Below are 27,416 nucleotides of genomic sequence, written 5' to 3' on the forward strand. Positions count from 1 at the left end.
TTACAGGCAAGTCGCTTTCCATTGGTTTACGAGGGACGCCTTCTACCTTCTGATTGGTGGTGACTTTGTCGTTTCGTGCTCTTGATTTGCTGTGGTCGAAGAAGGGCCGAAGTGGAGGGAAATAGGGGCTCTCGCTTCGTTTCTGATTGGGCGCTTGAGACCTCGTTTCCTCCCGGCCTCTGAGGTTAGCGGAGAAGACACGAGCTACTTCCGCCCGCGTCGCTCTTTTCCGCGCGTGCGCACTGCAAGGGGGCAAAAGGGATATTTTGATGTTGAGCCGCGCAGGGCGCCTGGGGTCGCGTCCTTTGGGGTTTCGTGGTTCAAGCCAAGCGGGGAAATCGTTTCGTGCCATGGATCTGACGCACCTTCGGAAAGACTACAGGGGGGACGAAGAGGTGAGGGAGCAGCATTAAATCTCAGAAAATGTTTTTGCACTAGTTTCGGGGCCGGGGAATGCTGAAGGGCAGAGTGCCTCTGCGCTTGTGCAGAGTGCACTGCGTTTCTTGGGTCAGCGCTTAGCCTTGCAGTTTGACTTTCGCTCCGAAAAGAATCGTAGCGTAGTAATACAGTAAAGGTGTTGTTTCTGAGCATATACAGAGTGGCTGAGCATATATAGAGACGCTCACTTGTCTTAACACAAACAGATGCTGGAGGTATAAGAGAGTTGTGGAAGAATAAATGCCCACTATCTATTACACAATGGTCTGAGGGCCTCACTACCCATTTTGTATTTGAATCTAACCTATTTCATATAGATATAGGCGTCAATTTCAGTTGGATGTCTGTGTGGACATCTAAAGGGCTTCTGTTAAAATTTGTATACTGATGGTTACTGTACGTACCTGCAGTGTAGTGTATCATTATTGGCATATTATCATTTGCTGTTTTTATTTTTTCCTCTTCTCTTTTTCCAATTTTCTTTCTTCTTTCCTTTTCCTTCTTACTAAATTTGCAAATAAACTAATAATAGAATCTCCTCGACATTTGAAGCTGTAAACAAGGGGTTAGATCAAGTTGAAATTGCATTTAGAATCCCTTTGAAATCACTGGGGCTTACATTAGTCATGGCTTCACATCTAATTTAGGCTGGAATCCACCCAAGGCATCTAAAGCAAATATTAAGAGACAAGGTAGAGAGCTTTTGCTTCAAATTAAGCACTATGAGACTGGGTCCAAAAGGCTGGGTGGATGTGTCAGTTGATAGATGCAGGCAGGTTTAGAGGAAAGGGTCAGGTGATGATTATGGAATCATGAAGGTTGGGGGGATGATGGAACATTTGGGGAATATCAAAAGGAGGGAAGGAGGAATGGAAAGGGTTGGTGAATTTACAAGAACACAATAAGTGAGGGAGAAGCAGTAGGATATGACATACTGACCACATTTTGGAAATGAGAAGTGATAGGTGTGTGACTGAAAGGGGAGAACAACTGGCATCAAACGGTGCAGCCACCTGCTAAAATGTGGATGTTTTTTGTTGCCATCCCAGGCCTTTGAGGAGAAACATCTGACCTCCCTTAACCCTATTAAGCAGTTCTCTGTATGGTTTGAAGAAGCTATGAAGTGCCCATCTATCGGGGAAGTCAATGCCATGTGCTTGGCCACCTGTACTAGGTAGGAATCATTGCCTGGTGGCTTGTATTCTTGTTGCTTTATGGGTTTGGGGGACCCGGGGCCAAAGTAGAGAAGAGATAATTTGCCTATCTACAAGCTGTGTTTATCCCTTCCCAGAGATGGACGACCTTCTGCTCGGATGCTGCTTTTGAAGGGGTTTAGCCAGGAAGGCTTTCGCTTCTTCACTAACCATGAGAGCCGGAAAGGAAGAGAGCTGGTGAGTGCTACTTACACAGAAAGATTATCGGAGAGAAGTTGAACCTTTGTAAACTGGCACCTCAGATTTACTTCTGTGGAGCCGATACAGTGGTACCTCTGGTTACGAACGGGATCCGCTCCAGAGCCCTATTCGTAACCCGTGACATCCGTATCATGAAGCGCCACGTCTGCGCACGTGTGTGACGCGATTCGGCGCTTCTGCACATGCGCGTGGTGTCATTTGATGCGTCTGCGCATGCGCGAATCGCCGAACCCGGAAGTAACACGTTTCGTTACTTCCGGGTCACCGTGGTGCGTAATCCGAACGTACACATTCCACAGTGTACGTAACATGAGGTATGACTGTACTTTGAATCCAGGCATCTTCTTTTTTTAAGTGAAACAGCAACAATCCTTTAGGATATCTACATTTTGTGACCAATATCAATTATGTAAAGTAATGAAAGTTGCAAATATTTGCCTATTTTGCCTATTCTCCTTCCGTTTTGCTGTGAGAACATACATAAGCACCTATGCAAGCTACTGAGGAGGAACTGGAAGTCTCATAGAAGCGATCTATGGCGTCTCAGTTTTTGGCAGCTCAGCAACAGGTGACACTGAGCTAAACTGGGCCAGCCAAAGGGTTATGAGTACAAATTCCTCTTCCTTCTGCAAATAGACAATTCAAGCAGCAAGGAGCAGAGAGAGAGAGGCTGACTGAAAAGAAAAATATGACAAAAAAAACTCTTCAGTCTAAGAACCTCCTTCCAGATCATCCTTGCCTTCTAAGCTTAGGGAATCCAGGTGTCTCTGTGTAGACACCATATGTTTAAAGCACTTTCCCCCACCTCCAGAGAATGCAGGGAACACTACCTCTCGCACAGCTACAATTCCCCACAAACTACAGTTCCCATGATTCTTTGTAGGAAGTCACATGCTTTGAATACATGATATGTACACAGCCTTAGTCAGCGGACACGGCAACTTTCTTTTCACTGCTGTTTTTCCTCACCATTTGCAGGATTCAAATCCATTTGCTTCCATGGTCTTCTACTGGGAGCCCCTCAATCGCCAGGTAAACTGTCTTCTCTGCATCTACTGAAAAGAAGTCCTGTAGTCAAACTGGAAACCTCTGTAATACATGGGTTGGGTGACATGATAAGAGGAGCTTCAGGGAACTTTTGTCATGGCTGCTCGTTTTCATTTTCCCAGTTGCTGCTTATATACTCTGAGTCTTACTATATGTAGCCAGGGCTTGAACAGATGGACAAGGGCATGATCTTGCTGTAGCTGGAGGCTCTTCCTCTCTGGCCTGTTCTGTGGAAGATGCTGAACTCTGATCTCAAGTATGGAAGGGATTGAAGGGTCGGTACTTGAGTTTGCTTCAGCTCTTGTATCTAGTGAAATTCAAATAATCCCTTTGGAACAGCTCGGAGGGTGTACTGTAGTTATCCTCTCTGGTTTGTAGCAAGTCTGAATTTTGGAACCAGAAACTGCTGCTATTCATTGCGGTGTGTCTTGTTCTTTCAGCCACCTCCTCCCTACTGTCTTTCAGCTCCCTTTCCCAGCTCAGAGATCCACCAACATGAGCAGGGCACCTTAAAATGTGGCCATGGGAAAGACTCCCATAGAGACTAGAAGTCGTGTTGTCTGGCCATCTCTCTATGCCATAGAGAGGCCATAGAGTCTGTGGGGTGTGAGTTTGCTATTCCTCCTCCCTTAAGATCTAATGATAGACAGCTGTTCCCGCCACTGCAAGGCAAGAAGCAACATACTAGATGGAACAAGGCTATGGGCCACATCTGGGCCACAGGCATCCGGAGGTGTAGGGTGGGAGAAAAGAACTCTTAATTCATCATATTTGGTTTCCTGGACAAAAGACAAAAATATGGCATGGAATAGAAAAGTTTGGAATGAGCCTATTTTTAACTTGGCAATTTGATGGGTTTAAGAAGTAAGAGGGAATGTTTGCCTATGCAAGATTAAGTAGGTTGGGGAAATTCCAACATGTGGAAGGGGAAGAGACTTTTTTTGAGCAGTGCTTCACACAGAAATCAGAAGCAAATCAGAAGAGTTGGAATTGTCCAATTAAGTTTTAAAAATTTAAGTTTTCCATCTCCACCCCACTTCTCTTTTCTCAGTTAGTCCCGCCATATTGGAGAGGAGCTTGGGGGTAACTATGATTTGAACTACACAGCAAAGCCCCCTTACTAGCAAATCCTCACTCTGGTCTTGTGCTTCACATGCTTTGAACTGAATTGCTTTCAGGTACGGATTGAGGGCCCTGTAGAGAAGCTTTCTGAGCAGGAATCGGAGAAGTACTTCTATACGCGTCCAAAGAGCAGCCAGATCGGGGCTCTAGTGAGTCATCAAAGCACAGTGATTGCGGACAGAGAGGTGAGGAGCTTCAGTGTTGGGGCTGCCCTTTTTTGAACCCGCCTTGGGAGTTCCTTCTTTTCACAATAAGCTGGAGAGCCTGGGTCTACATTGTCAGACACAGTAACAAAAAAAAAATCTGTAAATGGGTATAAAAACTTAACATAGAAGGTTCTCAAGGTGGACTGCGCGTCATCAGGGATATTGAAGAACAATTTCAAACATGGTTCTGCACAAAAGTTGAAAGCTCCTCCGTAACATAGGCATCCTGTAGTATAGGGGTGGGGAATGTCTGGCCCCTGGGCTTCATCATTTGATTTGCCGGGCCATTTCAGCCGATATGATTTCATATGACATTGGATAATGGTAGGGCTCAGCCAGAAGGCTCTCTGATGGCAGTGCCTCTATACCCCCTGTGCAAAGCGCTATGCAAGTCGTGATTTAAGAACAGTTTCCAAAGACCCCTGCAGTCAAAAAAGCTCAGGCGATTGACAAATGGGCAGCTCAAACTTCGTGCAGGAGATGACAGTGTGTCCCACAGGGCTAGAAAGGTTCCCCAACTCAACTACATCAACTACAGTAAATATCTAGTGTGTATTGACTTGTTGTAGATGAGCTCGAGTTCTTAACAGCCATTTTTAACACAAATAACTTTTAGATTTGTCTATAATAGGTATAGGTATCAGGGTATAGGTGTTTGGTTTTTGTTGTTGTTGTTGTTTGGGGTGGGTCTGAGTATCACCAGCCTTTCCTCTGTGAAATGGGGTTTTTGTGTGGCCATGGCAGTTCCTTAGATTTCCATATGAGTCCCTGGGCCCCAAAATTTTGGGGATTCCTGGTATATATCATTACAGCTCACCTTGCAGATCATTTGACTGGAAGGTGGGATATAACACCTTCAAATAAATTAATAGACTAGCTCTAACACCACCCATTATCCACTGAGCTTGTCCCTTGGCATCCCCTCCCTCCAGTTCTCAGCAAACGACATGCTCGTTAGCCATCCTTACACAGTGCAGATTATCCGCAAGCCTCTCTACATGGCCAAATCAGCTAGCAGATTGGAGTTGTTACCAAGCTCCCAGGTAGTTTCCTTTTGACGAAAAGCTTCACAGCCCTTTTCCTCTTCTTGTTAGTATTTAAGGAAGAAAAACGCAGAGCTGGAAGAGGTGTACCGAGAGGCTAAGGTGCCTAAGCCAGCATATTGGTGAGTCAGGCCTCGGTGTGCATTCTGGCCATTTGGTTTTCTGTATGTTTTCCCCCCTCTCATGAAGTTGGTTTCAGAAACTTGTGATCTTTTTTACAGTGGTGGATTGGGCTGGTTGGGATGGGATAAACTCAAGCCAAAGGAAGTTGAGGAACATAGGTTGTGGCAAACACCACAGCAGGGATTGGAGAGTAGCTAAACCTCTTGATTTATTTCCGCACCCCCTGAGGTTTATTTATATAGCTCACACAGCCCTATTACCAATTGACGAGTTGGTGCTTTGTTGTTTTAGGGTTCTTTCTTTCAGTCTCTTTATCTGTCTCTCTCTTTTATCCCCTCCAGGGGAGGCTACATCTTGAAGCCAAAAGTCATAGAGTTCTGGCAGGGCCAGACAAACCGTTTGCATGACCGCATTGTTTTCCGGTACCTCCAAGACAGCAGTGCACCCTTGAAACCTATGACCCACAGAGGAGAGGCCAACTGGATCTACGAGAGGTTGTCTCCTTGAGAAGCTTGTAGAGTTCACCCTCTTTTTTTTAAAGTGCCAAATTCTTTGTTCCCCCACTTGCCTCTCAGACAGAGCACCCAAAGAACCACTGGACGAAGTCATAGACTGGAGAGACCAGGAATTGAAATCCTTGCTGTTCAATCAGCTGCTAACTCTCAGCCTAGCCTACCTTACAAGGTGCTGGTAAGGATAAAGTGGTGGTAATCTCTGTGTAAACCATTGGAAGAAAGGCAGGTTGAAGCAGCCTTAACATTCTTGGCGGAGAAGGGCAGTACAAACCTGTAGCAAGGGGTTTCCTCCTACACACAAAGCACAATCCCGACCATTCTTTTTTAATTTTGAAATTGTTCTTTTTTATTTTTGGGCCTGCTAACAGCACTGGCTCCTACAATCCCTGATATCAGTGTCCTTGAATATTTTGTGTGTTTGTCCATTCCACCAGCATTCTCGTTCTTGCATATGCACTAAGCATTCTAGGGCTGGTCATTCTTGAGAGTATATCACATTAAGGAAGCACAAATCTCTCTGTCTCTCAAAATGCATGTTTTACTTGAACTGTACAAGCATTCATTCTGGTCTAGAGAAGGACCTGAGCCAGCAACTCACTGTTTCAGGATGTTGCTTGTTTGACTAGCAATCTCACGAGATCTGGACAACAGATGCATAGGAAACAGGGAAATAAGTTGGCATACATATATCCTCTGCACTTTATTTAGCCTCAGTAATTTTCCTTGTAATTGGGTTGCAGCCTGGGCGAGGCCCTCATGGGTCTCTGAGCCCTGTTAAAAGGTACCTGCCTAATAATAATAATAATAATAATTAATAATTTTATTATTTACACCCTGCCCATCTGGCTGGGTTGCCACAACCATTCTAGGCTACTTCCAACACATATAAAAACATAATAAAACATCAAACATTAAAAACTTCCCAGTACAGGGCTGCCTTCAGATGTCTTCTAAAAGTTTAATCTCCTTTTACCCATCTTATATATTTGGGCCCTGGAGGTAACAATATTTATGTTCAGGGTATGACTACGCTGCAGATTTTTAAACTATTCACACATTTAGCTAACATTTCTCCCAAAGCATAGAACCTTGGGGATTTTCAATCCCCATAAGCTATACTTTCCAGAGTTTTGAGGTGCTGGTGGGAGATCATTGTTAATAATAATAATAATTAATAATAATAATAATAAATAACAACCTGTCCTTCAGCCAAAGGTCGCAGGGTAAGTTACAACATTAGAACACAATATTTAAAGCAGTTTAAAACAACTTCTTGACTTTTTCAGACTGGCTTAATGCTGTTGCTAGCAGATACACCTGTGTGCTTCTGCATTAGAATAGAGCAGATAGACTTAGTTCAGTTTCTATGAATTCACTGTATCAGGCATGATTAGAAGAGGCTTGTGCTCTGTGTTGAAGAGGACCCGGATTCTGAAACCAACAAAAATGAAAATTGGGAGGTCTGTTAAATTGGCAACCAAGATGGAGTTGGAAGGGACCTCCCAGGTCATCCAGTCCAGCCTGCCCAGTGCAGAAAATGCAGTAAAACAACATTGGCACACATATGTGGATTCTGGTGTGAAGACTGGGAGTGGTGGAAGGGGGAAAGACCAGCACTTATTAGGTGCTTGTAAAATTGCAACCAAGGGTGTGAAAGGACTATAAATTCAGGAGCTTAAAGGGGTGGGGCTGTGGTAGCACATATACCAGGGGTTCCCAAACTAAGACCTGGCGGCCAGATGCAGCCCAATCGCCTTCTAAATCCAGCCCGCGGACGGTCCAGGAATCAGCGTGTTTTTACATGAGTAGAATGTATGCTTTCATTTAAAATGCATCTCTGGGTTATTTGTGGGGCCTGCCTGGTGTTTTTACATGAGTAGAATGTGTGCTTTTATTTAAAATGCATCTCTGAGTTATTTGTGGGGCATAGGAATTCGTTCAATTTTTTTTTCAAAATATAGTCTGGCCCCCCACAAGGTCTGAGGGACAGTGGACTGGCCCCCTGCTGAAAAAGTTTGCTGACCCCTGACATATACTTTGCATCCACATTCTAGATTCAGTCTGGCTGAAATTGCAGAGAGCTGCTGTCAGTCAGCGTGGACAGTACTGAGCAAGATGGGCTAATGATCTGACTTTGTATAAGGCAGTTTCCTATGTCCCCACAAACTAGAAAGGCTTAATGGGGAGGAAGACAGGTGGATGTTCTGTTCTGTCTTCCCTTCCTTTTTGCTTCTGATTTCACTGCCCCCCCCCCCACATCTTTCCGACCTTCAATCTATAAAAGTTGGAACTCTTTAAAACAAAAAAGGCCTGAGATACTTGGGATGTGGAAATCTGACCTGGATATCAGATTCCATGCTTACCTGACAGTCCCTGGGACAATAAAAGAGTCTGGATCCAAAGTTGATCTTCCATTTATTTAAAGAGGGAGGTTATTTCCACCAAGCTCTTGCAACTGCAGCCCTTCCACATCACTTGCCAGGCCTCCCTAATCCATAGCAGAAGGGTGTACGGTGGGAAAGAGGCAGGAAATCCCCATTTCAGTAACATTAATTTTAAGGAGCTCCTGTTCCTGCCTTGAGGTGTTATCTCCCAGTGTGACAACTTACATGTGCTTTGTGGTTCTTCCGTAGACAAAGTGCAGCAGTAAATACATTAGTCACTGATCCTAATGGGTCAGAGATGTGCTTTGTTTTTGTGTGTGTATGTCTTGTGGGTGTGGTGCTATGTTAATGTTCTTTGTAAAGGTCTTAAAAGCACTGGATATTGTCCTGATAATTCCTGTTGTTGCTCTGTCTGGGCAGTCAGGCGTCTTAAGTGCTGCTGTGTACCAACTTTTGAGTCTGTGCCTATGTACATTTGGACAGTAAAAGTTCAGCCTGGTGAATGATAGTTGAAGGTGAATATGGATTAATATTAACTTCTGTCCTGATTCCCTCCCCCCCAAAAAATGTGTCGTCTTTCCTGCCTCCAGAAGTGCTCTGCTGGGGGACATGTCATGCTCCTTTTGGGGTAGTTTGCCTATCTTTGGTCCCCCCCCCCCACTCTGCCCTCATCTCTCACCTGTGGCTCCTGGAACTGTCAGCGTGCGACAGTGGCCACACCCTGGGAAATTGTGTTGACTGGCTGGCTAAACCAGGTGAGGGTAGCCATTGAGTCTCAAGCCCTTGCTGAGTTAGTGAGGGGCAGAAGTGGCTCATCAACCTGGAAAGTTAGCCCATCTAGGAGAAGGAAAACTGATCCTAAACCGATACTCATTCATGAGAAAGACTTCAGGTGTAAACGCAGAGGGGAAACCTGTACCCATTGCCTTGCAGTACATCTTTAGGAGAAGAGAAAGCGCTAAGGAGCAAATGCTTCACAAATTGGAAGTGATAACTGCCTACGGTTGGTGAAAATCATATGCCAAAAGCAAGCAATTAATCTTGGCAACTTTAAAAACGTCTCCAAAGAAACTCATAAGAGCACTGGTAAAAGAGGTTTGGATTCAGCTGAGGAATGCCTGAAAGGAGGGAATTCCAAAGGGAAACCCCTGTGTTTGTGGCCTTATTACATAAGGCACAGTGGGTGAAAAGTGGAAATACTGGATTTCTCTTCTCGTTTTTTACCTTGTCATCCACCCTCCAAAAAGCATGCTGTTCTTCTACATTCCACCAGGGGGAGTTAAGCATGGGCTTTTCTCTGGTGTGCAGCCCAAGTCAAGTACAGTATCGGTTTGCCCTGTGTTCATTATTGGGTTGCGTCCCAGTGAAACTGCATCCTTGATAACCTTTTGCCCTCTCTCAGCTCCGGGCACATATTTGCCTTTTCAGTCATTGCTCCTTCGCTTGCTAATCGAGGGGTAAGATCTCCCAGAGCAGTTCACGTTTGATGATGGGATTCCCTAAAGCCTGGGAGAGCCCTCCGCCCGCCCCCCGCCCCTGGAAACACCCCTTTCTGGAATGCTCCTGAACTTTCACTTTCCTTGTTTTAGCCTGAGGCTTCACGTTGTCATTGCAGTGCCTGGAGAACAGAAGCATATCTTGAACCATGCAAAGCAATAAGCAAGAGAACAGTGTCTCTGATCACGCACAGATAGCTTGTGCATTTGTGAATTAGCAAAGAGGTCCCAAGTTGGAAGGTGTGGGTTCCAGTAAAACTGAGCCTTAGTGCATCAAGTTTTAGAAACGTAGGATACTTTTATTACTAAAAAGTGATGTGACATCTTAAGAGAACCGATGTAGTGTTGTGCACATAATTGTTAACTATGGCCTGGAGAACCAGGCTTCAGATCCCCATCCAGCCTTGAAGCTCACTTAATGACCTTCAGCCAGTCACCATTTCTCAGGCTAACCTACCTCACAAGATTGTTGTAAAGATAAAATTGGGAGAGGGGAGAACCATTGAGGTCTTTGCAGGAAAAGTGGGATAGACATGTAATAATTGGTCTCTTAAGAGACCAGTCAGGCCATTCTGCATATTTCTGACAGAGGGTTGTGCTGCATCTATTGGCACATTTATTTAGGTGTAAATCCCATTGAACTACATGAGGTTTGCTTTTGAGTAAGCCTACAATGGGCACTGATATGTATGTCTTGCTTTCTCCTTCCTGAAAAAATGTAGTGTCTGGATTCCACACCCCCCCACCCTGTTAAATGTGTTATAAATACGTTCCCACTTTGTGAACAGCGGTGTAGCCAAAGTCAGTGGGCTCTGAAGTACATTGCTAATGAGATACTTGAGCCCTATAGAAGCCAATTAAATCACAAAGGGGTAGTGATGTGATGTTCAAATCTGTGCTGGATTTGATTGTAGCAGACTCCACATCAGATTGCTGCTGAGCCAGACAACCTTGGGCCTAACCTCTACCTCCCAGGGTTGAGCTGAGGGCATAATGAGGTGAACAACGTAAAAGTACCTGGTACACTGTAAAAATGTGCCACAAAGATGATTATCCTTTGCCCTTGGGCATTCGAGGGGGCCTCTTAATTTTGCTTCCTGCTTAGCTGGGACCCTGGAGCAGAACTGCAGGACTCTTGGCTTCTCCTTCAATCTACACAGAGAGATATTTGCAAAGAGGAAATGCTGGGCCTCTTAATATCAGAGGAGAGGGACAGGAAGCTGGTAGTTTAATTCTCCGCCAGGATTTGCATCTCATGCCTGCATTCAAACAGAGCTGTTAAGCCTTGTGACTATACCTTGGTTTAGGTTTGGGAGCATCTGCTAGTGGTTCAGACTAGAGCCAGGAAGAAAGAAGCTTTCTCTGCTGCTTCTGGAAGACAAGCAGTAGCAAGGGGCCCTGTCTCTCCCCAGACACCGAATACAAACTGCATAAGAAACAGATGGAGTAACAAATGTATTGGTTCTGTACTGCAAGGTCATCCTTTGAGTGAGCACCCAAGTAGGCCCATTTGCCAGGCAAGACAGTGTCATGCTGAGGGCACAGGGGTACACACTCATTTTCAGTGTTTCCCTGATCCTCAAATTCTTGTGTACAATAGCATGATGCATACCACAACACCCACAAATGCCTGGTTATTAAGCCTAGTACATGCAAAGAGTGGTGCAGAAGAGAGAGAATGGGCTGAAAATACTTTGGATTGCAGGTAGGTGATTGCCCCTCTGTTAAAACTTCCTTCAAACAGAAATCCACCACAGCAGGCAAAGGGCTGGATCTGTCTTCCTGCTCTGCTGACTTTCTGTTTACAGGGTTGTATTTTTAATGTTTTTGAGGGCTTCAGGATGCGTCTGGGGTCAAAAAAGTTTGAAGAAACCCTTCTGTATAGAATTTTTAGGTTGCACCAATGTGTTGGTATGGTCCTGCCTTCCCCAAAAATGGTAACCTCCAGATAGTTTGGCCTACAACTTCCATCAGCTCCAGCCGGCATGGCCAATGAGAAGGAATGATGGGAGTTTTTAGCTGCATACGTGCCACACTTTTAAAGCACATCCCCACCTCGAAAGAGTCCTGGGAATGGGAGTTTACCCCTCACAGGGCTATGATCCCTAGCATCCTTAACTACAGTTCCCAGGATCCTTTGGGAGGGAAATGTATGGTGTGTACAGTTGCAGTCCAAAAGGTCCAGGCAGGAGGGCATGCCAGGTTGTGGAGGACTGGCTTAGGAGTTGTTTCTTATTTTGTAGTAGTTACCAGATGCTCAGCTATGAAGCATTATGACACATCCCAGTGAAGAAGAAGAAGAGTTTGGATTTGATATCCCGCTTTATCGCACCCGAAGGAGTCTCAAAGTGGCTAACATTCTCCTTCCCTTCCTCCCCCACAATGAACACTCTGTGAGGTGAGTGAGGCTGAAAGACTTCAAAGAAGTGTGACTAGCCCAAGGTCACCCAGCAGCTGCATGTGGAGGAGCGGAGACACAAACCCGGTTCCCCAGATTACAAGTCTACCGCTCTTAACTACTACACCACACTGGCTCTCAGTCAGAGTTGTGCCTTGTACCCCTGATGCTGCCATTCCTGTTGTTGGGAGAGCAGTATCCATGCACACCTCTTGTTCGAAGTGCATCAGGGATCATTCATTTATTAACCGAACGGTTAATTCTGTTTACAGGGAGTTTTCCTCATATGTTAGGTATCTTTCTGCTATAAACAAGGGCTGTAAATAAGACAAAAGCCTCTCTGTTCATTTCTCCTCATATTTTTTGTGCCCCTAACACAAAGAGGAAATAAAGGTAGATGGAGGGGATTGAAGATGCATCTGGACGTAACTGAATAAACCCTTTTGTAGCCTCTAAATCAGGAATAGCTTCATAAAGAACCTGTTTGAAACACACACACACAGCTGGGTGGGGTCATCTTTGAAACTAAACAGAAATAAAATGGGGACATTTCAGTGTAAAGAAAGGCTATATTGTATGGACGTGCTCTGTATTGAATTCTCGGACGTACAACCCTGCCCAAATCTGCCCAAAGGGGATTGTATTTCCTGCAGCTGCCACTGTCCTTAGAATCTATTATCAAAACAGAACACAGTAAGTTCTTTTGTCCCAGGAGGAATTGACCTACTACACTCTTTTGATAGCATTGGGGAATCAAGGTCTAAGGATGAGCTGACCATGGAAACAACTCATCTCTCACCCATGCCATTGGGTGTGCTGCTGTCACAGAATAATCACAAATTAATTAAAGAGAAGGCTATATCATATTAAATAATTAAATAATATGAAAGGTCAGTGGGAGAAAGAAGACGAAGAGGAACTAGGGGGCAGCAGGGATTCCTAAGAATAGATAGGTCTGGGGGCTGATGATATGAAAGTTGGTCGGGGAGAGCTAACATACTGGCTCAAAATACTGTAGGTAGTCAAAACCTAGCTGTTGATCTTAATCATGTAAAATCAGCCCTTCCCTTAAATCACATAACATTGTTTCCTTCTCATGTTATGATCACAACCCTGTCTTGGCCTGTGTTTGCATGCAACTACTTACTAGGGAGACACTTTGTGTATGCTCAGAGACAATCTCATCGCTATAATTAACTACAATTCCCAGTGTGGTTTAACAACCAATCCCTCTTCACAGGGTTTCCTAACAACTCTCAGAACCTTTAACGAATGATAGCCCCAGAATTCTTTGGGGGAAGCCATGACTATTCAAAGTGGTATCGGAGTGCTTTCAATGTGTGTTTGCCAATGTGGCCTAATGCTTTCTGTTGAGTTGTGTGAGGGTGGGAGAAGTTTCTCCTTTTGAAACCCAATATATATGGGGCAACGGTGGGGACAGGTTTTTTGCAGCAAGCAATTCTTGCCAGTTAGGAAGACAAACTGTGATGAAATTCAATGAAACTAGTGTGCAAAGTTCAGCAGAACAGTAGGTTTTTATGAGTATAAACTGAGGTTGATAGGTGAGTTATTAATACAGTTCTTCACAGCAAGTGTTCACCTGACTTACCAGACAGCCTTGGCAGGGACTGACTGGAGGCAACTGAACTGAATGTGGGAAAAGGACAACCTTGAATTCAATGTGTGTTGCCGTCATTTTCAGAAGTCCTTTCCTTCACTGAGTTAATATGGTTTGGATTGAATTGGATGTTTGCTGGCATTTAGGCGCCACTTTGAGCAAGGACCCTTGAACTTCGATATCAGGCTATGAAGTAAATATGAACCAAACAGTCTCTCTGTATGTATCCCCCAAACAAGTCATGCACAGAGAAGCGGCTGGTACCAGAGGCAGGATCTTTTTGTCATAGGCTTTGAATTTCTGGAACTCTCTCCCTTAGGACCCCATCTTTGGAAACTTAAGAAACAAACCCATTTTTATTCCAATCTACTTTTTATTAATCATTTCATTTTTTATTGATTGCTGTTGACGTTTTCACCTCCTATTGTTCAATTTTAAGGAGTGTGTCATTTTAACTGGACATATTTTTTTTTAATCATTAATGCACTTTTTGAAATTTTGTACCCTGCCTTGAAGAAGCAGTTGCGCCCCAAAAAGTGGTATATAAAGCAGGTGGACAAATAAGAAAATAAGAAAAAACAGCTTCTGACGACTCAAGCTAGTGAGACATTCCACACGTTAGAAGGAAGGTCTACAGGGCAGAGGTGAGGAACTTACTTCAACCTGGGGACACATTCCCTCTAGGAGAAACTTGTAGGAGAACACATGGGTGATGGGTGGGGCCATAGGCAAAAGTGGGTGGGCCACTTTGTACACTAGGTTACATTCCAGCAACACAAAGATCAGAGGTTTCCACTCACATATACACAAACATTTCCTCTTCCTTCATCAAGGCAAGCAAGAGGTGTCATTACAGTTCGGAGATACGTTCCAGCCAGGCAAAGGCACTCAGAGAGGGTGTGGAGCAGGGCTGGTGTGCTGGGTGTCACCAGGGCAGAGGGGTGTGACTTGGGGAGAGTTCACAGTGTGAGATAAAGAGGCCCGGAGGGCGACACTTCGCACCCAAGCCTGAGGGATCCCCACCCCTGCCATGAGGTTTACTGTTCAGTTTGAGCTGGAGAGAAATGACCTTTTGATCCCCACACAGATCAGTCATAAAACAAAAAGTCACAGATGATGGTGAGAGAAATGCCCATTTTGCAGTCCAAGTAGATGAAAAAGGGAAAGGTTTCATGTAGGGCTTATGTGACGCATTGTAGCTGGATATTTCATCCCTTGGAGGAATGTTAAGGCTTCTGAGCAAGGGCATGTCCACAGTTTCACATTATTATTATTATTATTTTATTATTAGTCTGGATTGCTGACTCCGGAATATCCATTGGATCAAACCTGCACAAATTGTGGCCCATTACTGAAAACACAGCCCTCCAGCCTTATCTGGTGGTCCTCGATAAACCTGTTTTTACAGCATTCTCCTGACTGCAAAATAGGCGTAGTGGGATGTTAATCATATGCCTGACTCGCTAGAATGCATGCCTGTGGGTCTGTTGAGCTTGGTGGGTCACAATTGTGGAGGCTGGCACCATACAAGGAAGATTAGACTCTCCAGCTTTAGCAGGGCACACCGCACTCAAGAGGTGACAACAAGGCTGGTTTCATTGCTGAGCAGCCCCTGAGCAAGGTGCCTCCCCACCCCTCAGCCATGATATTACATTGTACCAGTAGCTTAACCTGGGAACCCACCTACCATTTAAATTTCCCACAATGCCTGGGGGGTTCTAGTGTGGCCACCAGTACTTTCTATGGTGCCCGTGAGAAGTCTTACTAATTTTTGATCCCACCCACCCCCCATATCCGCAGTGCAAAAGAGATTGCTCTTGCAACTCAGTTCCTGTTTGCACTTGCTTTTTCTCTCCTGCATTAATTGCACATTCCCTTTTCCTCTTTGATTTGGGAGGGGGAGTTGATGCGGTGGCACACCTACACTATTTTGTGTTCCTGTCTCTTTCGTTCAGATGTGGTAGCTATTTTGTTATGCCATGCACCTACAGCAGGCCCTCCAAGTGTCCCTATTTTCCAGGGACGTCCCTGATTTAAAGAAGCCGTCCTGGTTTCTGATTTGATTCCGGAATGTCCCACTTTTCCTTAGAATGTCCTATTTTCATTGGAGAAATGTTGGAAGGTATGGAATTATCCAGTGCTTTTTTTCTTTAAAAAATGTTTAGGGGTATTTTCATTTTCCTACTCATAATGAAATACTGCCCCTAAATGAGGTGAAACTTAGATTTACAAAATGTTTAGGGGTATGCGTACCCCCAGAAAAAAAGCAGTGGAGTTATCCAACCCCTGAGCCTTGTAAAGGGAAGTTTTTTTAATGTTTCGTGTTTTATTATGTTTTTTATATACAGTGGTACCTCGGTTTAAGAACGGTCCTGTTTACGAACTATTTGGTTTACGAATTCCGCAAAACCGAAGTAGCGTTCCGGTTTGTGAACTTTTCCTCGGTCTACGAACGGTGGAAAGGAACCGGTGGTGGGAGGCCTCATTAGGGAAAGCGTGCCTCGGTTTAAGAACGGATTTGGTTTAAGAACTAAGAACTGACTTCAGAAACGGATTAAGTTCGTAAATTGAGGTACCACTGTGTGTTGGAAGCTGCCCATAGTGGCTGGGACAACCCAGTAAGATGTGTGGGGTATAAATAACAAAATTATCATTATGGAATGGGACGTCTGTATTTTCATCGGAGAAATGTTGGAGGGCATGCCATGCTCTCATAGCACCAGTTTTGTGACTTGTGTCCATGACACTTCCTCAAAATTCCAAATTTGTCTACTGGCCAAAAAAGATTGGTGACCCCCCCCCCACAAAGTTCTGCTACACTGAGTGTTCTGGGGCATTGTGGGAAATTTTCAGTGGTGGGCAGCTTCTCAGACCGAACCACTGCAACCAGATAAACCTATCGCCAAGGGAACAGTGGCTGAGGCGGCCATCAGCACTGATTGGCACAAATGGAGTCCCAGCTGTTGCCTGAGGATGCCATGTGCTGATGCTAATCTTGGGTGGCAAACATGTTGACTCAACTTGCACCCCAATTATGAGGGTCACATGGTGATACACTATGGTAATTTTAGACACTAGACTTTATGGTTTAATGGTGATTGTGCTGGCCCCAAGGGTTTGTCCATGAAGCGAGGTCCAAATCCAGTCCTGGGTCTAGGGGTCCAAAGGAGGTCAATCCGGCAGGGAGCGAGGCAGGGAGCAGATCAAGGTCCAAGGCAGGTTCAGGCACAAGGTTGCAGGTTGAGCACACGCTTGCAACTAAGTTGCTCACGCAACTTGGGCTGGGTCTGGCTGGCTTTTATCTGGCCCTATGCTTAGGGCGGTCCCGATCCTCCGGAGACTCGCCTCTCCTCCGGGCCTGGAGGCGAGCACTCCTCCTGCAGACACTTAACTCCCTTCGCCTCTCTGCCCTGAGCCTCTGTAGCTCAGGAGAGGATGGTGGGTTACTGGACCCAGGGGATGCCTCAGCTTCCTCTGAAGAGGCTGGGAGTGGAGCACCTGCAGGCAATGGGTCCTCCCTCCCATCAGGAGCCAGAGCAGACTCTGCTGATGCCTGCACCTGGGGATCCAGCACAGGTGGGGATCCTTCAGGCTCAAGCCCTGGCCCCGGCTCAGCTGGTTCTGGAGGCGGGGAATCCCGTGCAGGCTGGGATCCCTCAGGTTCAGCATCAGAGTCTGACTCCCAGGCCATCACAGTGATTCTCCTTTATAGGTAGTAAATATGTATTCTCTTAACTTCAAAATATGGTAAGCTAGCCCTACTGAATTGGGTGTGTGTGTGTGTCTAATTTTGCTGAATGGAGCCCTAAACCTTAGCCCTAAAGTCCTGCCCTGATAGCACCACTGGGATGATAGGGTTCCTAATGGTATCCAGGGGTGACTGGTTACCGGTAGTAAACAATTCTGAATATGACCCTTGCACCACACATTCTCTGCTGTGCCTCTGGCTTCTCCTGTCTTGCATTTTAAATACTATTAGCTTTATTCCTTAAATTAAAAAAAAGACTAGCAACATTAATAAAGTTCATCTTCTTCTGAAACTTTTCTTTTCAAGTGAAAATCAGGACCCAATCTCGAAAGCCCAGGTGGTCCCTCGTTAAACTTCATTTGCAAATGGGTTGAAATGCATGTGCCGTATGCTTCTCTCAGACCAGAGAAGCATCCTCAAATGAGGGCATGTGAAGAGAGCGTCTCTCTTTCATCCACCTCCTTAATTCTCGTCCCGTTCGCTGTCAGCAAAAAAATTGGGGTTTTCTGACAACGTGGCCCTTACTTTCTTCTTTTCCTTGAAGCGCCCTGAATTAGAGACTTTGACGTGTTTCCCTTTGGTGCTCTTGTCCACAATCTTCTCTAGCCGGGCGTTGAATTCGCGCTCGCTGCTCCCACTGTTGCCCCCGTCGGCAAGCATACCCTCCTGTTGGTTCTCATTGTTGGTGACAGCGTAGATATCTGGGCTTTCATACAATACTTTGGGGGTGGATTTTTTTTTCCGGAGGAAAGTCAGCTTCCACCAGCTATAATTGTTTTCCGCCATGGTGGCCAGGAATCGACACCCTTGAATGTGGGGGGGAAAGCAGATCTATTATTACCAGGAGGTGCCTCCAGACTGCCAGCCATTTTGCCTGCGAGATTCAAGCGCGTACTGAAAAAAATTAGGTTTGCGCAACTGAAGCGGATTAAAGTACTCTGTCGCACTAGTGCAACAAACCCACTTTTTTAAAAAAAGAAACACTCTTCTAGGAAAGTGACAGAGGAATGCAAGGAAAAGCGTAGAATGAATGAGCAATTGACAGAAATATGTATAAACACCCCGCAGACAAATAGGATGAATGTGAATTGTTCTTTGTTTTATAACTACCCCATAAACAAATCAGAACAAATGCTCAGTAAAGGCTAGACATAGCCTAACCTCCAGGCAAGCTTTATGCAGATAAATCAGGATGAATGTTTAATAAACAGGTCATCTGCAGGAGCCCCAGGTATTTGTGGCTTGGGCTGGTTATTTCCCCTGAGGCTGGTCACGGATTAATTCCTTAGAATTCCAAATCTTGTTTTTTTCCCCCACCCAAAAAATAAATAAATCCCAATTTCTAGTAATAGATTATTCAAGGCAAATAGTTATCCTGAAGCCTCGAGGCCTTAGGCACTAACAGCAATAGCCTTGGCCTGTGAGCTCAGCAGAATGGGCACTTACACATTGGTAAAAAGGAGGAAACCCATTACTTAAAAAAAGGGGGGCACACATCTGTATGCAATTTACATTGTGCTAATTTATATCCATAGGTGCAAATTTAGAAAGAATAACTGTAGTTTGACTGGAAATATAATACATCTTGCCATGGTGAAGACTAAGGGACACCTGTGTGCCAGCTCAATCTCATACCCTCCAAGTGTCCTGATTTTCCAGGGACAGTCCCAGAATAATGAAAGCCATTCTGGCTTCTGGATTGATCCCAGAATGTCCTTATTTCCTCCGCCAGTTCCGCCCTTGCCAGACTAGGGGAGGGGAATGAACTGACACTTATCCCGAGCAATGGTGGGTGTGGCTTCAACAGCTGCGAGGGGAGTTGCCTATCCATGGCTGCCACAGCCAGCCTCCTCCATTGGGCAGCTCATAGTGGCTGCTGGAGAGCAGGCAAAGAGGGGGACAGGCTGCGGCCGCTGAGGCCCAGCCCCGTGTGACACACTGGCTCTGAGGGTCAGGGCATCCCTGGGCAGGAACAAAGGGGGAGCGGAGCCAGGGGTGGGGAACATGTAGCTCTCCAGCTGTTGTTGGCTGGGTCTGATGAGTTGAGGTTCAACAACATCTGGAAGACTGCAAGTCCCACACTCTTGTGCTAGGACTGCAACTACTATGTGACTTAATCTGCACAACCTTCATTGCCGTAGGTCGATAGGAAGCTACCTTTTACCAGGTTAAGCTGTTTGTCCATCTATCCCAAAATTAGCTACAGTCACAAGTTTGCCAGGGCCTCAGGTAGAGGTCTTCCTGACCACCTGTTAACCTGTTCCTTAAAAAAGAGAGAGAGAGAGATGTTGTGCGTTGAACCTAGGACACAAGGCATGTGCTCTAACTAGTCTTCTGCCTGTCCAAATCAAGGTTTGACATTTACTTTAATATCTTAATCCTTGTGACCCACTTCCCCATCTTCTCTCACTCTGTTTTTCTCTTGCCATCTATTTCCTTATTAAGAAAGAAAAGAGAGAGAGAGAAAGAAAATGGTTTAACACAGTGGTAACCCACTCTAGAATCTGTTATGGTCCAGTTGTGAGTTATGAACCACAAACACTATGCTACACAGCTGCCTGTGTTGCCCCAAGAAGATACAGTACTGTACATGATCATATCCACACTATATATATATATATATATATATATATATATATATATAACCTTTAAAGTATATGGTTTCCCACAAAGTATCCTGGGAACTGTAGTTTACCCCTCACAGAGTTGCAGTTCCTAGCACGCTTAACAAATTACAGCTCCCAGGATCCTTTCAGGAAAGCCATGTGCTTTAAATATATGGTATGGATGTGACCTCTGTTGTCTGACGCAGTTACAAAAGGTGCCTCTGCTTCTCTCCCCATCTACATAAACATCTTGGTAAATAAATAAAAAGGAGGTGCTGCTTATGCTGATAAAAGTGCTGTGGGTGCCAGCACAAAATGGCTGCAAAAAGAGAGAGAGAGGTGATGGTATTGCATGCTGGTGACTAGATCAGGCAGAAAATTTCACAGGTGCCTTACCCCCTTAGTGGCAGTATAATAATAAATGAAATAGCTAACATTTCCCTGCCTTTTCAATACATCTAAAATCAGCTGCCTGAGGCAGCCACCTCACTTTGCCTAATAATAGACCCAGCCTTGAGTCAGCCCCTGAACCTAACCTTGTCGCTATGAGAACAAAATGAGCTCAAGGGTAGAGTGTAACCTGTTCTGAGCACTTCAGAGATGGTTGAGTAATATATGAGGGCTTACACACACACACACACACACACACACACACACAATGTCTGTGTGTGGGGGGATGGGGGAGAAATTCTATTTGGCTCACATTTAAAGGCAATTTTACCTAATTTGCACCTTCCAAACCAATACTGTACATAAATCAAAACAGCCATCTTTCGAAAACTGTACCTCTCAGAATTTAGCAGTGGAGTTCTCTAGACACACTAGGGTAAAGTGTGCATATAAATGCACATATTCATGAAAATAATTCACAAAATGCTTTTCACAAATGGGTATACTGTAATAGACAAAAATGCAAATAAAAATGTGTGTACAGTGTATTAGGAGAAATTTGCATTGAAGTACTGATGAATTATTATTATTATTGTTGTTGTTATTATTAAGTTTGCAAACTGGTGTGGAAATTGGAGTGCTGAACTGATCAGTACCTGAAATACAACTTTCACTCCGTTGTTATATTTCCCCGGCAAAGCACAGATAACTGGGTGTATGGAGTTATTCTAACGCAGTGGTTCACAAATCTCCCCAATCCTCCGGGCCTTGAGAAAATGGTTGAGGGTGTTGGTGAACCATTTAATGATTTTTCTGTCTGTTGTTTAGTAATTATAAGGTGCTGTGCTAGATGCTGTAGAATTATGGTGGACTGTGAGCTACACTTTGGGAACCCGCTATTCTAGGGTGCAGTCTCAATTCATGTGAAACAATGGTGGGACCCAGTAACCCTGACAGGCACTCTGCCTTTACTGAGGGCACTTCCAGATGATCTGTTTACTGAGCATTCATCCTGATTTGTTTGTAGAGAGATTCAACAGCAGCGGCTATTAGATGAGCATTCATTCTGATTTGTTTGTGATGAGTTTAGACGACATTGCACCAGCGCAAGGAGGTTTGTTGTGCAACACCTCCACATCAAGTATAACTGCACAACCTGAGTTTGCCAGTACGTGATTGAATCCCATTCAAAAAAACAGTGAAAATCTGGAAACATCCTTAGACATAGAACACCTCCCAGAATTCTCTGTGGCACATAATGTTTCCATGCAGCTCTTTCTCAGTAGACCTATTCTGGTTCTAGAACGTTTCAGAATCTAGAAAGTTGAAACAAAATAAAAAAAATTCCTTCCAGTAGCACCTTAGAGACCAACTAAGTTTGTTCTTGGTATGAACCTTTGTGTTCATGCACACCACTTCAGATACAGTGTGCATGCACACGAAAGCTCATACCAAGAACAAACTTAGTTGGTCTCTAAGGTGCTACTGGAATGATTTCTTTTTATTTTTTATTTTGTTTTGACTACGGCAGACCAACACGGCTACCTACCTGTAACTAGAAAGTTGAAAGATAGTGATGCACACTCCTCAACTGTCCCGAGACATCTCGGAAATTACAGAAGCTATTCCGGCTCCTGATTGGCTCCTAGGATATCCCATTTTGGCTTCTGCAAGAACACAGCCCTGAAAGACATGTGTTTTTGGACGCCATGCTCTCATGCAAGTCACGGGACTCGCCCGGGAGCACAGCCCCAAAAGACTTGCATCCCAGTTTTCCACCCAGGCATGTCGGAGGGTGTGAGTCCAAACACCCAGTATTTAAAGCGTCTGCAGGGGTGAGTGAGTGACCATCATTTGCTTGAAATCATTAATGTTATTATTTATTCGTTTGTTGGTCACTTGATCTTGCCCAAGGCAACCCAAGGAGGTATAGGTAAAGGTCCAGTCATGGACAACTCTGGGGTTGCGGTGCTCATCTCACTTTACTGGCCGAGGGAGCTGGTGTACAGCTTCCGGGTCATGTGGCCAGCATGACTAAGCCGCTTCTGGCGAACCAGAGCAGCACACGGAAACGCCATTTACCTTCCCACCAGAGCGGTACCTATTTATCTACTTGCACTTGGATGTGCTTTCTAACTGCTAGGTTGGCAGGAGCAGGGACCAAGCAACAGGAGCTCACCCCGTCACAGTGATTCGAACTGCTGACCTTCTGATTGGCAAGCCCTAGGCTCAGTGGTTTAGACCACAGTGCCACCCACATCCTTACCCAAGGAGGAACTTAAGTTTTCTTTAGGTTTTGAGATCAAACACAGGCCTCCTGAACAATCCCTATAGGAGTACCCAATGCTGTTTTGGGTTTCTAATAAGGCTGCTACTACCTCGCTCTACCTCGAAAGCAGACAGGGCTCTTGCAGGGAGACAGTTCTAATGGATGTGCCATTGTGGCATTTCTGACCTCTGTTACCACCACAGACACTCGTCAGCCCATGCTTCTCTTCACACATGTAAACGCACACTGATCCTCTATGCTGGAAAAGTTATGCTCTTCCTACTTTCTCAAAGTAAGTCCCAACAATGCCCACGTTCCACTAAGTCACGTTGGCACAAGGTCTTCTGCAGCTATATCTGAGGTAATCTGGAAAATGCTTCCCCTTTGAAACACCAACCATAGACTTTCCCATGCAGGTGTGCCTGAAGAGCTTATGGCTCGTCCACATTGGAAAATGGCTCCTCCCCATCGAAGAGCTGTCCCTAACCTTTCCGCCTCTAAATGCGGGGTTTTTCGATCCTGGCCTTTTCGGACTTTCCAAGGATTGAAAAACCCCACATTTAAAGGGAGCGAGGTAAAGGGCAATACAGGAATGGGGAGGATATGATGTGGATGCCCCTAAATTAATGGGGAGACAGGTTGGTGCAAATCCACATTTTGCTCTGATGTGGACGATCTCTGGTGAGCAACTCTGTTTACTGGCAGGTCCCTCCGAAGAGGAGAAAGGGGCTAGTGCAGGTTTTTCCAACCAGGTACCTTCCAGAAGTTGCTGGACTAAAGTTCCCATCATCCTTGGCCATGCTGAATGGGGCTCCTGGGACTTGGAGTCAAACAACATCCAGAAGGCATCAGGCTAGAGGGTCAAGCATCCCCTCCACCCCCCAGCTCTCCCAGAAATGGCTTGCTGAGTAGGAGTGGATGGGAGGGGTCCTTCTTTTGCACACACACCACCTGCCTTTGGGCAGATTTACATTACAAATTTCAATGTGGCTCGAAACTTGTTTGAAATGGGTTTAGCGTCATGGCTGCCTCCACCTTCCCTGCACTATGCAAATTGTAGTTTTATGCATGCCAGATGGCATGAATTTGCTGTTATAAGCCCTAGTATTTCTTGCAAAAATACAGTTCCTACGATTCCTTGGTAAAGAGAGGTACGACAGTTAGACAGCCTTGGGAACTGCCCTTTGGGTATTTCCACGTATCGGTTTATTGTGGACTTGGTGCTGCACAGGCATGTACGTCTTTCACTGTGTCACCCGCATCAAAATGCCAACCTCAACAACGAGAGCCAACATGGTACAGTGGTTAAGAGTGCTTGGACTAGGACCTGGAGAGACCATGCTTCAAATCCCCATTCAGCCATGAAGCTCACTGGATGATCTTAGGCCTGTCGCAGTATCTCTGCGTAACCTACTTTGCAGGGTTGTTGTGAAGATAAAATGACAGGAGGGGAGAGAGAACCTTATGATTTCTGTGGAAAATCCAGTACATAAAAAAAAGTCATGGAAACAGTAACTCTGGATTAAAACGAGGGAGGGGTGTTTTGACGTGGACAATATTGTAATAAAATAAAATAAAAACTTGCAGGCATAAGTAACGCCAGCTTTCCTTGTGTTTTTATACTACTGTGCCAAGGGCTTATAAGAGAAGGGAGTATTCAACTTTAAAAGCATTGCATAGATTTTTTTAAAAAAGCCACAACCCCACATGAAACAGTGAACTCAGCTAGATTGGCAAAGAAAAAGTGCTTTATATGTGTTGTTTATGCATTCTAACACTGTGACACCAGATGGTGCTGTGGAGTCTCGTTTTTGCTAACCCGATTTCTCATACATTACAAAAGTTTGCAATGCGTTTAACTGAAATGCTTCTTTCATGTGTCTAGATATCCAGCCAGTGTTGTTTTTTAAAAAAATAATAATCAGAAATTAGTACAGGCATTTAGGACAGGGGAGAAGCAGCTGAAGTGCTCATTGCCATTCGCGTCACAGGTAACAACATCCTATTGGACCCTGCAGGACTCACACAACTGTTGCAGTAGCAAGGGATGCATGAACTGTAGGGGAAATTGTGTTTCCCCCAGTAAAGAGTGCACTTTGAATGGTGAAGAAATGTGCTATGTCTGTCACAAAAGCACCACCATGAGGGAGGACATCTGGATCCTGGGCAACAAATCATATGGGCAGCAACTGTGCTTTTAATGTGCAACCCTCCTCCCCCCAAAAAAACAACAACACTGCATGGGAAGGATCTTAGGGCCATTTATCACCTCACATTTTAAAGGTGTATACCTAAGATAAATATACTGGAAAGCACAGAGTGAGTACAAGTGGGGAGGGGAATTGTGTATGCCAACACACCTGATATACATATTGAGGAGTCAGGATTGGCTGTACAGTACCTCTCTATCAAATGTACCTTATGGGGTTAATCCGGGTTTGCTGATGTGGAATATATTGAAAAGGCCATTACGTAGTTATTTTTGTTTTCCCATTTTATCTCAAAAGGTCCCACCCTCACAACAACCTTGCATGGTAGATTATTAAATTGTCAGTTCCTCTTCTGAAAGCTATTGTGAGTGATTTTTTTTAAGAGTTTAAAGGAACGGGGATAAACATCGTGTTATTGTGAAATTAGTATATAAAAGCAGCATGGCGAAAGGAGTAAATGGCCACTGTGCAGATGAACTTTTAGAAAGATGGAAATGCTAAGAGGTGTTTCTAGATGTGAAATTAATTAAATCATAGGTGATTCGCTTTTATGTTTAAATTATGTACACGGTGATGTGTAGTGTTTCATTTTGCATGTTTGTGTGTGTACATTTTTGTCATATATTTTGTTTCCTCATCTTATCTCAAAGGCAAGATACAGGTGTTATGTTGTCCTTATCTCAGGCTTTACAACAACCCTGCATAGTAGATTAGGCTGGAAAAAAACTGAATCATCCAATACCACCCAGCGAAGTTGAGGAGCTAGCAATGATGAGAAACCTGTGCCTCCCAGATCAAGACTCGGCACTCTGTCCACTGCAATACACTGGTTTTCCATCTGTTGCGGTAATCAATAAAACATTTGTGGAGGCACAACATCCCAGCAAGCTGTTCAAGTTTCCCTCTGCCTTCAACCCCCACCCCCACCCCCACCCCCGTGCCGTTACAAACATACCTGTTCTCTTGGACTTCTGAACTTCGTCCCTCACTGGGTAGCAAGTTCAGCCGTTATGGAGAAAGACCAACATGAAGAAGGGATGAGACGAGGTCCTGACAGTGAGGCAGGTCTCCGTGGCAAAACAAGCAGCCTTAGCTCCAGCAGCCAGTAGCAAAGTGGTTCTCACATCTCAGGTGTGCTGAGGTGCAACATACCTGTTCATGCTGCGCCCCTTTCTCTCACTCTCTCTCTCTCTCTCTCTCTCTCTCTCTCTCTCTCTCTCTCTCTGTCAAGGTTAACCGGAGACTCAGCCACTCCTGTCTAAAGTAAACAGGAACTAACAGAGAGGCCGAGCTGAGAGAGTTCTGAATATTCATGATGAGAGAAATCTAAGCTAAGACATTTTGCTGCCGCTTTGTTGATGTCACCTGAGGAGAACAGGGGAGCACCAGGCCCTTTTGATTCCAGAATGGCAAATATGATAGCCTGTTGCAGAGGAGAGAGAGAGAGAGAGAGAGAGAGAGAGAGAGAGAGAGAGAGAGAGAGAAGGACGAGGCCTGTGGCACTTTAGAGATTAGTTTATTGGGGCAAGACTTTCATAGGTAAACACCTTCCTTCCTCAGGTGCATGCTGTTGACTGAAAAGGCCAGAGGCAATATAGATAATATACATACATATACAGGGGCTGAGATGCAGTGGAATGTAAGGCACTGGGTTTGCAAAGATCACACCCTGATAACTGGGGTGTAAAATGGAGATGTTATTGGCTGGAACATCAAGGTCTGCCTAAAAATTATATTTTGCAGCAAGGGAAACACCTGTGAGTATCTTCATTCACAGGGATGAGGAACCAATGTTCTTCCAAGTGTTGTCAGACTTACAGCTCCCATTATCCCTGACTTTGGCCATACTGGCTGGAGTTCAGCAACATCTTGAGAGTTACAGGTTCTCCATCCCTACTTATTCATGACACAGTGCCCACGTTATTTAGGGTTGATTCACCTGTGCATATACATCTGAGGGATAGTTCAGTCGGTAGAGTGTGAGACTCTCAATTTCAGGGTTGTAGGTTTGAGTACCATGTTGGGTGAGAGATCCCTGCATTGCAGAGGGTTGAAATAGATGCTCTCCCCATGGTCCCTTCCAACTCTACAAATCTGTGATTCTGTTAATTTTATATCTTGACACTTGATTGCTGGCAGCCAAATGTGTGAACCAACATCACTGAAAAATACTGCATCCAAGAGACACTGACAATAATAATACAGTGGTGCCTCTAGTTGCGGACACGATCCGTTTCAGGGTGCCGTTCGCACCCTGAAAAGTCTGCAACTAGAGTGGCACTTCTGCGCAAGCGCGAAGCGCAATAGAGTGCTTCTGCACATGTGCGACGCATGCAGAACTCTTCTGCACGCTTGGCAAAACCTGGAAGTATACACTTCCGGGTTTGC

General features: G+C 44.9%; 2 protein-coding genes across 2 annotated transcripts; one reads left to right on the top strand and one right to left on the bottom strand.

Annotated features, from left to right (window-relative positions):
- The first annotated feature begins 239 nt into the window (after positions 1–239).
- On the top strand, positions 240–6,699 carry PNPO (pyridoxamine 5'-phosphate oxidase). Its single transcript, XM_033170468.1, has 7 exons — positions 240–395; positions 1,488–1,612; positions 1,730–1,829; positions 2,832–2,885; positions 4,079–4,207; positions 5,323–5,393; positions 5,736–6,699. The coding sequence occupies exons 1-7, from the start codon at positions 270–272 to the stop codon at positions 5,899–5,901; spliced, it is 771 nt and encodes a 256-aa protein (XP_033026359.1). The 5' UTR covers positions 240–269; the 3' UTR covers positions 5,902–6,699.
- A 10,888-nt stretch (positions 6,700–17,587) lies between these two features.
- On the bottom strand, positions 17,588–26,205 carry PRR15L (proline rich 15 like). Its single transcript, XM_033170723.1, has 2 exons — positions 25,984–26,205; positions 17,588–18,359 (listed from the first exon to the last, which is right to left on the bottom strand). The coding sequence occupies exon 2, from the start codon at positions 18,337–18,339 to the stop codon at positions 18,016–18,018; it is 324 nt and encodes a 107-aa protein (XP_033026614.1). The 5' UTR covers positions 18,340–18,359; positions 25,984–26,205; the 3' UTR covers positions 17,588–18,015.
- Positions 26,206–27,416: the final 1,211 nt, after the last annotated feature.

This window comes from Lacerta agilis, chromosome 14 (genome assembly GCF_009819535.1).
Source record: "Lacerta agilis isolate rLacAgi1 chromosome 14, rLacAgi1.pri, whole genome shotgun sequence".
Taxonomy (NCBI): Eukaryota; Metazoa; Chordata; class Lepidosauria; order Squamata; family Lacertidae; genus Lacerta; species Lacerta agilis.